A 10,433-nucleotide genomic window follows, 5' to 3' on the forward strand; every position below is an offset into this window, starting at 1 on the left:
GGGCTCCTGGGGTGCATTAGGAGGAGTGTGGGCAGCAGGTCGAGGGAGGTTCTCCTTCCCCTATACACTGCCCTAGTGAGGCCTCATCTGGAGTACTGTGTCCAGTGCTGGGCTCCCCAGTTCAAGAAAGATGAGGAGCTACTGGAGACAGTCCAGCGGAGGGCTATGAGGATGATGAGGGGACTGGAACATCTCTCCTGCGAGGAGAGGCTGAGGGAGCTGGGCTTGTTCAGCCTGGAGAAGAGAAGGCTGCGAGGGGACCCAATAAATGCTTATAACTATCTCAAGGGTGGGTGTCAGGAGAACGGGGCCAGACTCTTTTCAGTGGTGCCCAGCGACAGGACAAGGGGCAACGGGCACAAACTGAAGCAGAGGAAGTTCCAGCTGAACACGAGGAAGAACTTCTTCCCTCTGAGGGTGACGGAGCCCTGGCCCAGGCTGCCCAGGGAGGCTGTGGAGTCTCCTTCTCTGGAGATATTCCAGACCCACCTGGACAAGGTCCTGTGCAGCCTGCTCTGGGTGACCCTGCTTCAGCAGGGGGGTTGGGCTGGGTGACCCACAGAGGTCCCTGCCAACCCCTACCATTCTGTGGTTCTGTGATTATGTGTGGCAGGGACCCGGGGTGGGGCCCGCTGTCTCCGGGGACACGGCTTCGTCGCCTGGCAGCGGGAGACGCCCCATCGTCCCCTGTGCCCCGTCGCCCCCCGGGCCGGTCACTCTCTGCGGAGAGCCCGACGAGGAAGGCTGCCGGCTGCCAGGCTCCCTTCCCATCCAGGTGCCCTCCAGGCAGAAAGGCTCGCAGCCCCCCACGGCAGGCTCCGTCTGCTCCGGCAGAGCAGCAGCCATGGCCTCGCGCAGAATGGCCGAGCTGCTGGCCGAGGCCTTTGGGAGGTCCGGTCAAGTCTACTTGCCGGCGCTGCACGGGCTGCTGCACTCCATGCTCGGGCAGCTGCAGGGCTGCGCCAGCGGCCCCCAGGTCGCCTCCCTGGCCGCTGACGTGGAGCGCGTGGAGGCGGCGATGGCAGCCAAGGAGAGCGACATCTCCAAGGTAGAGGCTCTGGCCGGTGCCCTGGGGGCTGCCCTGCCAGACACCCCCTCCCCCGGGCTCCGCGCACGGCAGGGTGGAGGTCCTGGTCCCCAGGGACCCTGCCCTGGGGCTCACCCCTGCCCCCCCCCCCCCGGCCGTGGCTCTCTCCCAGGATCTCCTCGAGGAGATCGGTGGGATGAAGGCGGCGCAGTCGCACACGCAAGAGGACGTCCAGACGATGGAAGAGCAGAACCGGAGGATGGAAGAGCAGATCCGGACGGTGGAAGAGCAGAACCGGACGATGGAGGAGCAGAACCGGACGATGGAAGAGCGGATCCGGACGGTGGAAGAGCGGAACCGGACGATGGAAGAGCAGATCCGGATGATGCAGGAGGCGCTTGGCTTGGTGAGCTGCCGCCGGTGCCCCCAGGAGGGAGCTGAGCCCTCGTCCCCCTCCCTGCCCCTCTCCCCGTCACCCTGCCACCCAGCCCCTGCCCCGCGGCCATCGGCATCACCCAGCGCGAAGGACACCAGGAGGCAAGAGTGGGAAGGGTGTCCCGAGGAGGGGAGCGGCTCCGTGGCCGGGCTGAACCCTTGATCCCCCCCTCCCTCCCTTCCTTCGCAGGAAAAGGCTGAAGGAAAGGCCCAGCCTCTGCCTGGGAACCTGCTGCCCTCTGGCTCCTCTTCCCAGGAGGGCAGGGGGGGCCAGTCTGGCCCTGCCGAGCCCCACAGCTCAGACGGGGACACCCAGCACGCGACAGGCTCGGCACTGGGGCTGAAGGGACCAGGGACACAGCCTGTGCCCAGGAGCAGCGAGGAGGCTCCAGGGCGCCAGGAGGAGACAGGGGGTGCTGACGCCAGGGCCACCACTGCCAAGCCCCGCAGCTCAGACGGGGACACCCAGCACGGGACAGGCTCAGCACTGGGGCTGAAGGGACCAGGGACACAGCCTGTGCCCAGGAGCAACGAGGAGGCTCCAGGGCGCCAGGAGGAGACAGGGGGTGCTGACGCCAGGGCGACCACTGCCAAGCCCCGCAGCTCAGATGGGGACACCCAGCACGGGACAGGCTCAGCACTGGGGCTGAAGGGACCAGGGACACAGCCTGTGCCCAGGAGCAGCGAGGAGGCTCCAGGGCGCCAGGAGGAGACAGGGGGTGCTGACGCCAGGGCCACCACTGCCGAGCCCCGCAGCTCAGACGGGGACACCCAGCACGGGACAGGCTCAGCACTGGGGCTGGAGGGACCAGGGACACAGCCTGTACCCAGGAGCAGTGAGGAGGCTCCAGGGCGCCAGGAGGAGACAGGGGGTGCTGACGCCAAGGCCACCACTGCCGAGCCCCGCAGCTCAGACGGGGACACCCAGCACGGGACAGGCTCAGCACTGGGGCTGAAGGGACCAGGGACACAGCCTGTGCCCAGGAGCAGCGAGGAGGCTCCAGGGCGCCAGGAGGAGACAGGGGGTGCTGACGCCAGGGCGACCACTGCCAAGCCCCGCAGCTCAGATGGGGACACCCAGCACGGGACAGGCTCAGCACTGGGGCTGAAGGGACCAGGGACACAGCCTGTGCCCAGGAGCAGTGAGGAGGCTCCAGGGTGCCAGGAGGAGACAGGGGGTGCTGACGCCAGGGCGACCACTGCCAAGCCCCGCAGCTCAGACGGGGACACCCAGCACGGGACAGGCTCAGCACTGGGGCTGAAGGGACCAGGGACACAGCCTGTGCCCAGGAGCAGCGAGGAGGCTCCAGGGTGCCAGGAGGAGACAGGGGGTGCTGATGCCAGGGCCACCACTGCGGGGATGCAGCCAGTGGCCCCTGACACCCAGACCACCACCCTGGGGACGCAGCCAGGGTCCCCCAGCACCCTGACCACCAGCACGGGAATGAAGCCAGCACCTGCAGCCACCGACGAAGAAGGAGCAGGGGTCCGGCCGAGCTCTCTGAACATGCAGGCCGGCCTTCCTGTTGCGGAGAACATCCCCGCTGAAGCTGCCCCCGCTGCTCTGGGGACACACGAGGACGTGTCCCTGCGTCAAGAGCCAGCTGTGCCCCAGGGGTCCTCGGACTCCAGCAGCGTGTCCGGCCGCTCTGTGGAGATGGTGGAGGCTCTGCAACAGATGGCAGAGTTCAGCCACCTCTACAGCGGCCTGAAGGAGAGGGTGGCCCAGCTGGAAGCCACCAAGCTGGACCGCACCGAGCTGGAGGAGCTGCGCCTGCTCTTCCCAGAGAGAGGTGGGAGCTCTGGGGGAACTGGCGGGGGGGTGTTCGGCACGGGGACCCGCTGGGTTGGGGGCTCGTCGTGGTCAGAGCCTGGCCACGAGGGCGAGAGCCCCTCACTGACAGCATGTCCCCTTGGACCATGTCCCTCTAGATGAGAAGAGCATCGCCAGCGCCCTGGCCGACCTGCAGCACCAGGTGTCCTCCCTGCAGGGCCTGGCCAGTGACCTGCAGGGCAAGAAGGGGAAGGTGAGCCGGCGGCAGTCCCCGAGGGGGCTGTGGGGATGCCAGGGGGGTCTGGGAGGGGAGGTTGCAGCCGAAGGGCCCCCGTGCTGGCACGACACGGCCCTGACTCTGTCCCCGCCGCCATTCCCAGATCAGGCAGCTGGACGACGCCCTGGGAAAGCTGGGGGCGGCTGCAGCCGAGGCCGACGGCAGCGACCAGCTCCCCCGGCCACTGGGGTAAGAGGATGGGAGAGGGTTTCCTGCCCCGGGGGGCTGCAAGGGAGCCCGGGGGGGCTGGCAGCATCCCGGTTTGGGGGGCGAGGGAAAGCCCCCGAGCGGCCCCGTGGAAGCTAAGCCTGCCCATGCCCCCATCTCCCTGGCCAGGTCCCCCGTGCAGGAGAGCAAGGAGGTGGAGGAGCTGCGGCAGCACCAGGAGCTGACCCAGGCCACCCTGGAGCAGCTGCAGGCACAGGTGAGCTGCGAGGGGAGCGCTCCCAGCGCCCGCCGGCTCGGCGGGGTGGTCCTGGTGGGCTTCCCGGCCGTGTCCCCTGGCTGGCTGGGGCCATGGAGCCTGCGTGGCCGCTGGGCTGCTGGGCTGCATCCATCCCGGCGCAGAGCCCATGCCTTCTGCCCTTCCTGCAGCTGGACGAGCTGCGGGTGCTGGTGCAGAGCACAGGGCAGGAGCAGGCAGCAGCGCAGTCAGCGTGCCGCGTCTGCAGCACGGACACCGGCGCGCAGGTGGGGAAGCTGCTCCTGCGCTGCGAGAAGCTGGAGGAGCAGATGGACTCCCTCCTGTCGCGGCAGGCGGTGGTCAAGGTGGTGAGGCAGGTGCCAGCAAGGAGCCAGGTAGGGAGATGCCGGCGTGGGGGGCTTGGGAGGGGGCTGCCAGGACCCCCCTGGCTGGTGTGTGGCTGTGATGTGGGGGATCCCCTCGCTGCCCCCCACGCCGCCGCGTTCAAGTCAGCAGCACGGGAGGAAATGAAAGCCTCGGCGCCAAGGTGTGCTGCTGCCGCCCATAGCCCGTGCCCACCGGCCAGGTAACCCGGGGCTGTCCCCGCGGGGCAGCCAGCCCCGCCTCGCACGGCACCGCCTTGCCATCTTTCTCCCCGCAGCAGCACCAGGCGCTGCTGAAGCACAGCCAGGGCAGCGTCGCGCAGCCGCAGGCGGACATGGAGAAGCTCAGCTGCGTCGTGGGGAACCTCCTGGACGAGCACTGCCAGCAGCAGAAAGACGTGGAGGTGGGTGGCTGAGAGCCCCGCGGGGCCAGAGCGTCCTCCAGGCAGCCCCCAGGCTGGGGACCCCAAGGGATTTGTCCCCCTGCCAAGCTGCTCGCAGCCCTGCAGAGGTTGCAGATGCCTCTCCCGGAGGTTTGGGAGGGGGGTCGGGAGGCAGGGGGTGCGGGGCTGGCAGGGAGGCAGCTGCCCCACTGCCGCAGCATCATGGGGTGCTTTCTGCCTTGGAAGGCTCTGTTCCAGTCCCTGGAGAGGCTGCAGAATGACAAAGCCGACAAGGAGGACCTGGTCCAGCGAATCGATGCGGTAGGGCCTCCAGGAGCCCGGCGCCAGCCAAGGGGGTCCCGGGCAGGGTGACAAATGCCCCTCGTCCCTTGGGGGCTCGGTGGTAGACCGGCCGGGGGGAGGGAGGATTTCCAGAGCGACCAGCCGCGGGTCCCTGGCCAGCTCCCTCTGCCCATCGCACCTCCATGCTTTCCCCAACACACTCCTGCCTTTCCCCGTTGCTAGAAGGCAGACAAAGCCGCGGTGGCCGGCAAAGTCAGTCTCGGGCAGTTCGAGGCCAACATGGAGCGGCTGAATGAGGCGATGCGGGAGATGCTGAGCCGGGTGACGGTGGCGGAGCAGGGCTGGCAGCAGGCCCAGAGAGAGCTGCTGGAGAGGACGGACGCCAAGGTGAGGGGTGGCTGCGTCGGGGCTTGGCAGCAGCCCTCCGAGGGTCCCCCTCCCAGACGTCCCCCCCGGGGCCGGCGACGTCCCACGGCGGGGCGGCTGGCTGAGGTGTGCACCCGTCCGCAGCTGGACCGCCGGGAGCTGGGGCTTGTGCAGCAGCAGCTGGAGGAGTGGTGGCAGAGCATCCAGGAGAAGCTGAAGAAGGCGGCTCCAGCACCGGAGGCCAACGGCGCGGCTGGGCTTCGCAAGTGAGTGCCACGGGGCCGGCGACGGCTTCGGGGACAGCCCGTGCCCCACTCCCTCTGGCTCCCCCGGCCGGTGCCCGCCTGGGCACAGTCACCGGCGCTCAGCCCAGCGCCCAGCACCCTGCTGCTGCCCGCGAGCTGCCGGCCTGCATGCGGGCAGGGCTGCGTCTCCCTCCCAAAGCTCATCCCCTGCCCTTTGCCCCCCCAGGCAGCTGGGCCACTTCCACTGCTTGTCCTGTGACCGGCCCCGCAACGTGCCCGTGCCCGGCCCGTGAGTAGCCCCCGGCCCCGTGGGTGGGCGGGGAGAGATGGGTGCTGGCGGTGCCCCGCTGCGCCGGGCACAGGGGTTTGGGGCTCTGCCTGCGGGCTGGGACCCCTCCGCAGCCCTGTGCGGCAGCAGGGGGACAGGGACCCCTCCGCGGGTCTCGGGGTGCTGCCCCGAGCCGGGGCGGCTCGTTGGTCCCCCGTCACCCACGCCTGGCTCCTGCCCTCCCCAGGCACACGGTGGCCCTCCCGGCCCTGCCGCCGCTGCTCCCGCACCTCCCCGCACGCCCCCGCACCAAGCCGAAGCAGCAGCCGAAGCCGCAGCCCTGTCACAGGTAGGGGACACGGGGCGAGAGCAGCTCCGGCACAGCTGGAGGGGCTGGGGTCTCCCGCAGCGGGCGGAGGGGAGCCGGGAGGGGGGCACCCCGCCGGAGAACAGCCCCGGCCCCCTCCCCGGCCGCGGGGGAAGGGAGCGCGGGGTGCTGCGGGGCCGGGCGCTGAGCACCGCCGTGCCCCGTCCCGCAGGGAGTGGGCGGCCGAGTGCGGGTTCCCCGGCGCGGCGCAGAGCTTCGGGGCCCGGTCCAGCCTCCCCCACCCGCCGCACCGCTGCCCGCGTCTCCAGCCCCTCGTGCCCAGCACCTCGCTGCTGGTCCAGCGCCTCACCCTGCACCCCAGAAAGGTAGGGACGGCAAAGGGGGGGCCGCGGTGGGGGCTGGCAGGGGGCTGCTGAGCCCCGGGGGGGTCGCGCCTCCGTTTCCCCAGGGCGAGCTGGCCGCGGGAGCCTTGCCTGGGGGGCTGCCTTCGGCGCCGCGGCTCAGCCAGCCCGCTCTCTGCTCCCCAGCCCGACGTCGAGAAGCCGCGGGGCCGGCCCGGCCGCATCTCCCGGGGCTGGCGGGACGGGCAGCTGCTGACCCCTGCCCCTCCCTCCCCGACCCCGCCGCCGCCCCCCAGCAGCTCGCACCGGGCGGCACCGGCGGGGACGGCGGCTGCTGAGGAAGAGGCTCCGTGATGCTCCCGGGGAGCGCCGTTAAACCGGGAACAGCCCTTCCGCCGGGGCTGCGGGGCTGCTTTCGCCCAGCGCCGTCCTGCCACGCGGGGGGGGGGGGGGGGCCCTGGGGGTGTCACAGCTGAGGACGTGGGGCCCCTCTCGGGTGAGCGGGAGGGGGGAGAACCCCAGAGGCGGCCGAGGGGGGACCCAGGCATCCGGGGAGCACCCCCTTCCCATCCCCCCCCACCCCCCTCCCCTCCCCGTGTCCCCGGACGCTGCCCCCCCCGAAATCCTGCTCTCCTGCTGGATCTTCTCCCCAAAGCAGGGCAGGGCAGAGCCCAAACCTCCCCCGTTTGCTGCTGCTGGAACCCCGCTGCGCCCTAGAAACAACCCGCCCGCCCCCCCCTTGGCTGCTGGCGGCTCCTGGGGGGCCCTGTGCCCACTGCTGATGCTGCGGCATGGGGGGGCTCGCCCCCGTTCTCGGTGCCCTGCCAGGGACCCCCTCCCAGCACAGAGAAAGGGCAGGGACAGCTGCTGGTAAAAAAGTGGTTTCTTGTTGGGGTTTTTTAAATTCTTTTTAAATTAATAAAAAACCTTCTACCTGCTTTCCTTGGGTTCGTTTCCTTTTTCTTGGTTGTTCAAGCAAGATTGGTTTGGTAACTGTGAAACCCCCCCGCACCCCCCTCCCCGGGGAAGGGCCACGAACAGCGGTCAGAGGGACGGGGCAGGCATCACCTTGCTAAATCCCGGCCGCCAGTGCTGCTTGGCCTCGGGCCTGGAGGGGTGCGGGGGGAGGGAGGGAGGCCGGGGTGCGGGGGGTCTGTGCAGGAAGCCGGGCTGCGTTTCGGAAGGCAGAGGAGAGGCGCGCTTTGCTCTGGGCGCTGCAAGAAGCACCCGGGAAATGCAGAGCCGGGGGGGCCCCAGCGGCTCCGTGCCCCGGGGGGCCGTGATCCGGGGTGCCGACAGCGGCCTCCATTCACTTCACCTCAAAAACGGTTCCGGTGCGTTTTTGGGGGAGCCCCTGCTTCCGACGCCCTGGCCCAGACACCCCCCCCTTCCCCAGTTCACTCCCTCTGTCAAGCCAGTCTGATCTCTGGCTGTCCGGTGTCCCACAGCTTCCTCCAGACTGGAGAGACAGGGATGGAGGGACGGACCACTCGGTGGGTAAGGAATTGCCTGGGTGGTGGCACTCCGAGACTTGTGGCCAAGGGCTCGATGTCCCAGTGGAGACCCGTGACGAGTGGCGCTCCTCAGGGATCGGTACTGGGACCGGCACTGCTGAACATCTTTGTCAGTGACGTGGACAGTGGGATTGAGTGCACCTTCAGCAAGTCTGGAGGTGACACCAAGCTGAGGAGTGCGGTCAAGACAAGGCCAAGGGCAAGGTCCTGCGCATGGGTCGGGGCACTCCCAGGCCCAAATCCAGGCTGGGTGGAGAATGGAGTGAGAGCAGCCCTGCCAGGAAGGACTTGGGGGTTGGGGCTGTTCAGCCTGGAGAAGAGAAGGCTGTGGGGACACCTTCGAGCAGCGTGCCAGTGCCTGAAGTGGCTGCCAGAGAGCTGGAGAGGGACTTTTTCCAGAGGCGTGGAGTGATAGGACAAGGGGTGATGGCTTCAAGGTGACAGAGGGCAGAGTGAGATGAGACGGGAGAAGGACGTTCTTTCCAGTGAGGCCCCAGCCCAGGGAAGCTGTGGCTGCCCCTCCCTGGCAGTGGCCAAGGCCAGGCTGGCCGGGGCTTTGAGCAGCCTGGGCTGGTGGAAGGGGTCCCTGGCCGTGGCAGGGGGTTGGAGCTCAATGATCTCTGAGGTCCCTTCCAACCCAAACCATTCCCTGATTCTGCGATTCAAGCGGAGGAAAATCGGGTGGGGGGAACCTGGCCCTGGCCCTGCTGGGGCCCTGACTCGGCAGAGCACTTGCTGCCCTCTGAGTATGGGGGCTGCTAAAGCCCCCCAAAGGGGGTGCACGGGGGCTGGGGGGGCTTCAGCCCAGCGTTGTCCCAAAACTGGGTGCTTTTACCCAGTGTGCGTCCTGGGTTCGGCTGGGACGGGGTCAATTTTCACAAGGAGCCAGGAGGGGACGTGGCCGCGAGCGCTGACCCAAACTGGCCAGGCAAAGGGGGCTTCTGGTCCCTCGTGCTGAGTTTGGAGTGGGGGAGCTGCCCGGGGGCAGGCGAGCGGTTGCTTGGGAGTGCGCTGTGGCAGCATTGCCCCGTGTGCTCCCTTGGTTGCCAGAGTCACTCCCGGTTTTCTACCTCCTGCCCCCGAACGGCGGAGGGGGACAGGGAAAGGGGGCTGTGGTCAGTTCATCACTCCTCGTCTCTGCCGCTCCTTCCTTCCTCAGGGGGAGGACTCCTCACACTCTTCATAGAATCACAGAATGGTTTGGGTTGGAAGGGACCTTAAAGATCATCTGGTTCCAACCCCCCTGCCATGAGCAGGGACATCTTCCACCAGCCCAGGCTGCTCAGAGCTCCATCCAACCTGGCCTTGAACCCTGCCAGGGAGGGGGCAGCCACAGCTTCTCTGGGCAACCTGGGCCAGGGCCTCACCACCCTCACGGGGAAGAATTTCTTCCTAATATCTAAGCTAAATCTGCCCTCTTTTAGCTTACAGCCATTCCCACTTGTCCTATCACTACACACCCTCGTGAAAAGTCCCTCTCCATCCTTCCTGTAGGCTCCTTCGGGTACTGGAAGGCTTCAGGTACTTCAGGAACTGATGGGGCGGAGGGTTAAGGTCAGGGTTATTGGAAGACTGCAGAGGTTCCTTCTGCCATGCCCCAAGCAGTTTGTGTTTCTGTTCCTCTTCCCGCCTCTTCCTACTTGGATGGGATCCAGCTTTCCTTTCTCCCAGGTAACCACAACAGCTCTTATGAATCTGTTTCTGTTCCTCCACTGTTTGCTTGCTGAGGTCTCTGTACATGCAGTAGCAACAGTAAAAGGTCTCAAAGTCCACCTGCTGCAAATTTCCTCCTTTCCCCCCACCCCACAGCCCTGCCCTTTGGACTTTAGCATGCCGACTGTCTTTCTTAGCCCAGCCCACATAACCTCCCATCTAGTCACACCATTCTGCAACACAGACAAGCAAGAGAAAGGGGGAGAGACAAAGACCCTCCTTGTCCATCTCGGAGTAGGAGTCAGGTGAGTGGTGAGGCTGGGGGAGAGTAGAATGGATGGGAAAGGGCAGAGCTGCGAGGGAGTTTGGCTTTTGGTATCCCTCCCTCCCTCTCTAAAGGGATCCCTCTCCATGGAGAAGTCCATGTTCAGGCTGCATCTCCATATTCTTTGATGTTGGAGGAGGCAGGTGAATGTTTCTGATAGTTTCTGTGTGCTTTTGTCCTGAGATGCATCAAACGCTAGGCAAGGGAGGAAAGGTGTGGCAGGGATGCTGGGCAGGAGGTGAAGGCTCTTGGTGTTGAATTGTGTTGTGCAGGGCAGGTGGGGTCTCAGCAAAGCTGAGGGCTTTGCCTGGGCGTCCCAATACACCATGTTGAGTCCCAAGAAGGCTCTGCAGTCATTCTATCATTTTATCTGCCAGAGCAGGACACCAGTTTCTGCCTATCCATGGA

The 10,433-nt window shown here is 67.0% G+C and overlaps 2 protein-coding genes across 2 annotated transcripts; both read left to right on the plus strand.

Annotated features, from left to right (window-relative positions):
- Positions 1 to 1,002: 1,002 nt before the first annotated feature.
- LOC142363826 (uncharacterized) lies at positions 1,003 to 4,506 on the plus strand. The gene is made up of 7 exons (XM_075440765.1): positions 1,003 to 1,048; positions 1,200 to 1,433; positions 1,653 to 3,255; positions 3,395 to 3,489; positions 3,617 to 3,702; positions 3,850 to 3,937; positions 4,108 to 4,506. Exons 1-7 carry the CDS (start codon positions 1,019 to 1,021, stop codon positions 4,504 to 4,506), a joined length of 2,535 nt encoding a protein of 844 aa, XP_075296880.1. The 5' UTR covers positions 1,003 to 1,018.
- Positions 4,503 to 7,257, plus strand: LOC142363895 (glutamine-rich protein 2-like). The gene is made up of 8 exons (XM_075441215.1): positions 4,503 to 4,703; positions 4,929 to 5,003; positions 5,208 to 5,372; positions 5,496 to 5,617; positions 5,823 to 5,885; positions 6,112 to 6,213; positions 6,404 to 6,557; positions 6,720 to 7,257. The coding sequence occupies exons 1-8, from the start codon at positions 4,635 to 4,637 to the stop codon at positions 6,885 to 6,887; spliced, it is 918 nt and encodes a 305-aa protein (XP_075297330.1). The 5' UTR covers positions 4,503 to 4,634; the 3' UTR covers positions 6,888 to 7,257.
- The last annotated feature ends 3,176 nt before the right edge of the window (positions 7,258 to 10,433 follow it).

This window comes from Opisthocomus hoazin, chromosome 21, assembly GCF_030867145.1.
Source record: "Opisthocomus hoazin isolate bOpiHoa1 chromosome 21, bOpiHoa1.hap1, whole genome shotgun sequence".
In the NCBI taxonomy this organism is placed as follows: domain Eukaryota; kingdom Metazoa; phylum Chordata; class Aves; order Opisthocomiformes; family Opisthocomidae; genus Opisthocomus; species Opisthocomus hoazin.

Excerpts from the sequence above, each read along its gene's own strand:
- LOC142363895 (XM_075441215.1), top strand. The coding sequence starts at position 4,635 with ATGGAGAAGCTCAGCTGCGTCGTGGGGAACCTCCTGGACGAGCACTGC. Across the intron at positions 5,373-5,495 it reads TGGAGAGGACGGACGCCAAG|CTGGACCGCCGGGAGCTGGG; the intron begins GTGAGGGGTGGC and ends ACCCGTCCGCAG. Across the intron at positions 5,618-5,822 it reads GGCGCGGCTGGGCTTCGCAA|GCAGCTGGGCCACTTCCACT; the intron begins GTGAGTGCCACG and ends TTGCCCCCCCAG.
- LOC142363826 (XM_075440765.1), top strand. The coding sequence starts at position 1,019 with ATGGCAGCCAAGGAGAGCGACATCTCCAAG. Across the intron at positions 1,434-1,652 it reads TGCAGGAGGCGCTTGGCTTG|GAAAAGGCTGAAGGAAAGGC; the intron begins GTGAGCTGCCGC and ends CTTCCTTCGCAG. Across the intron at positions 3,256-3,394 it reads CCTGCTCTTCCCAGAGAGAG|ATGAGAAGAGCATCGCCAGC; the intron begins GTGGGAGCTCTG and ends ATGTCCCTCTAG.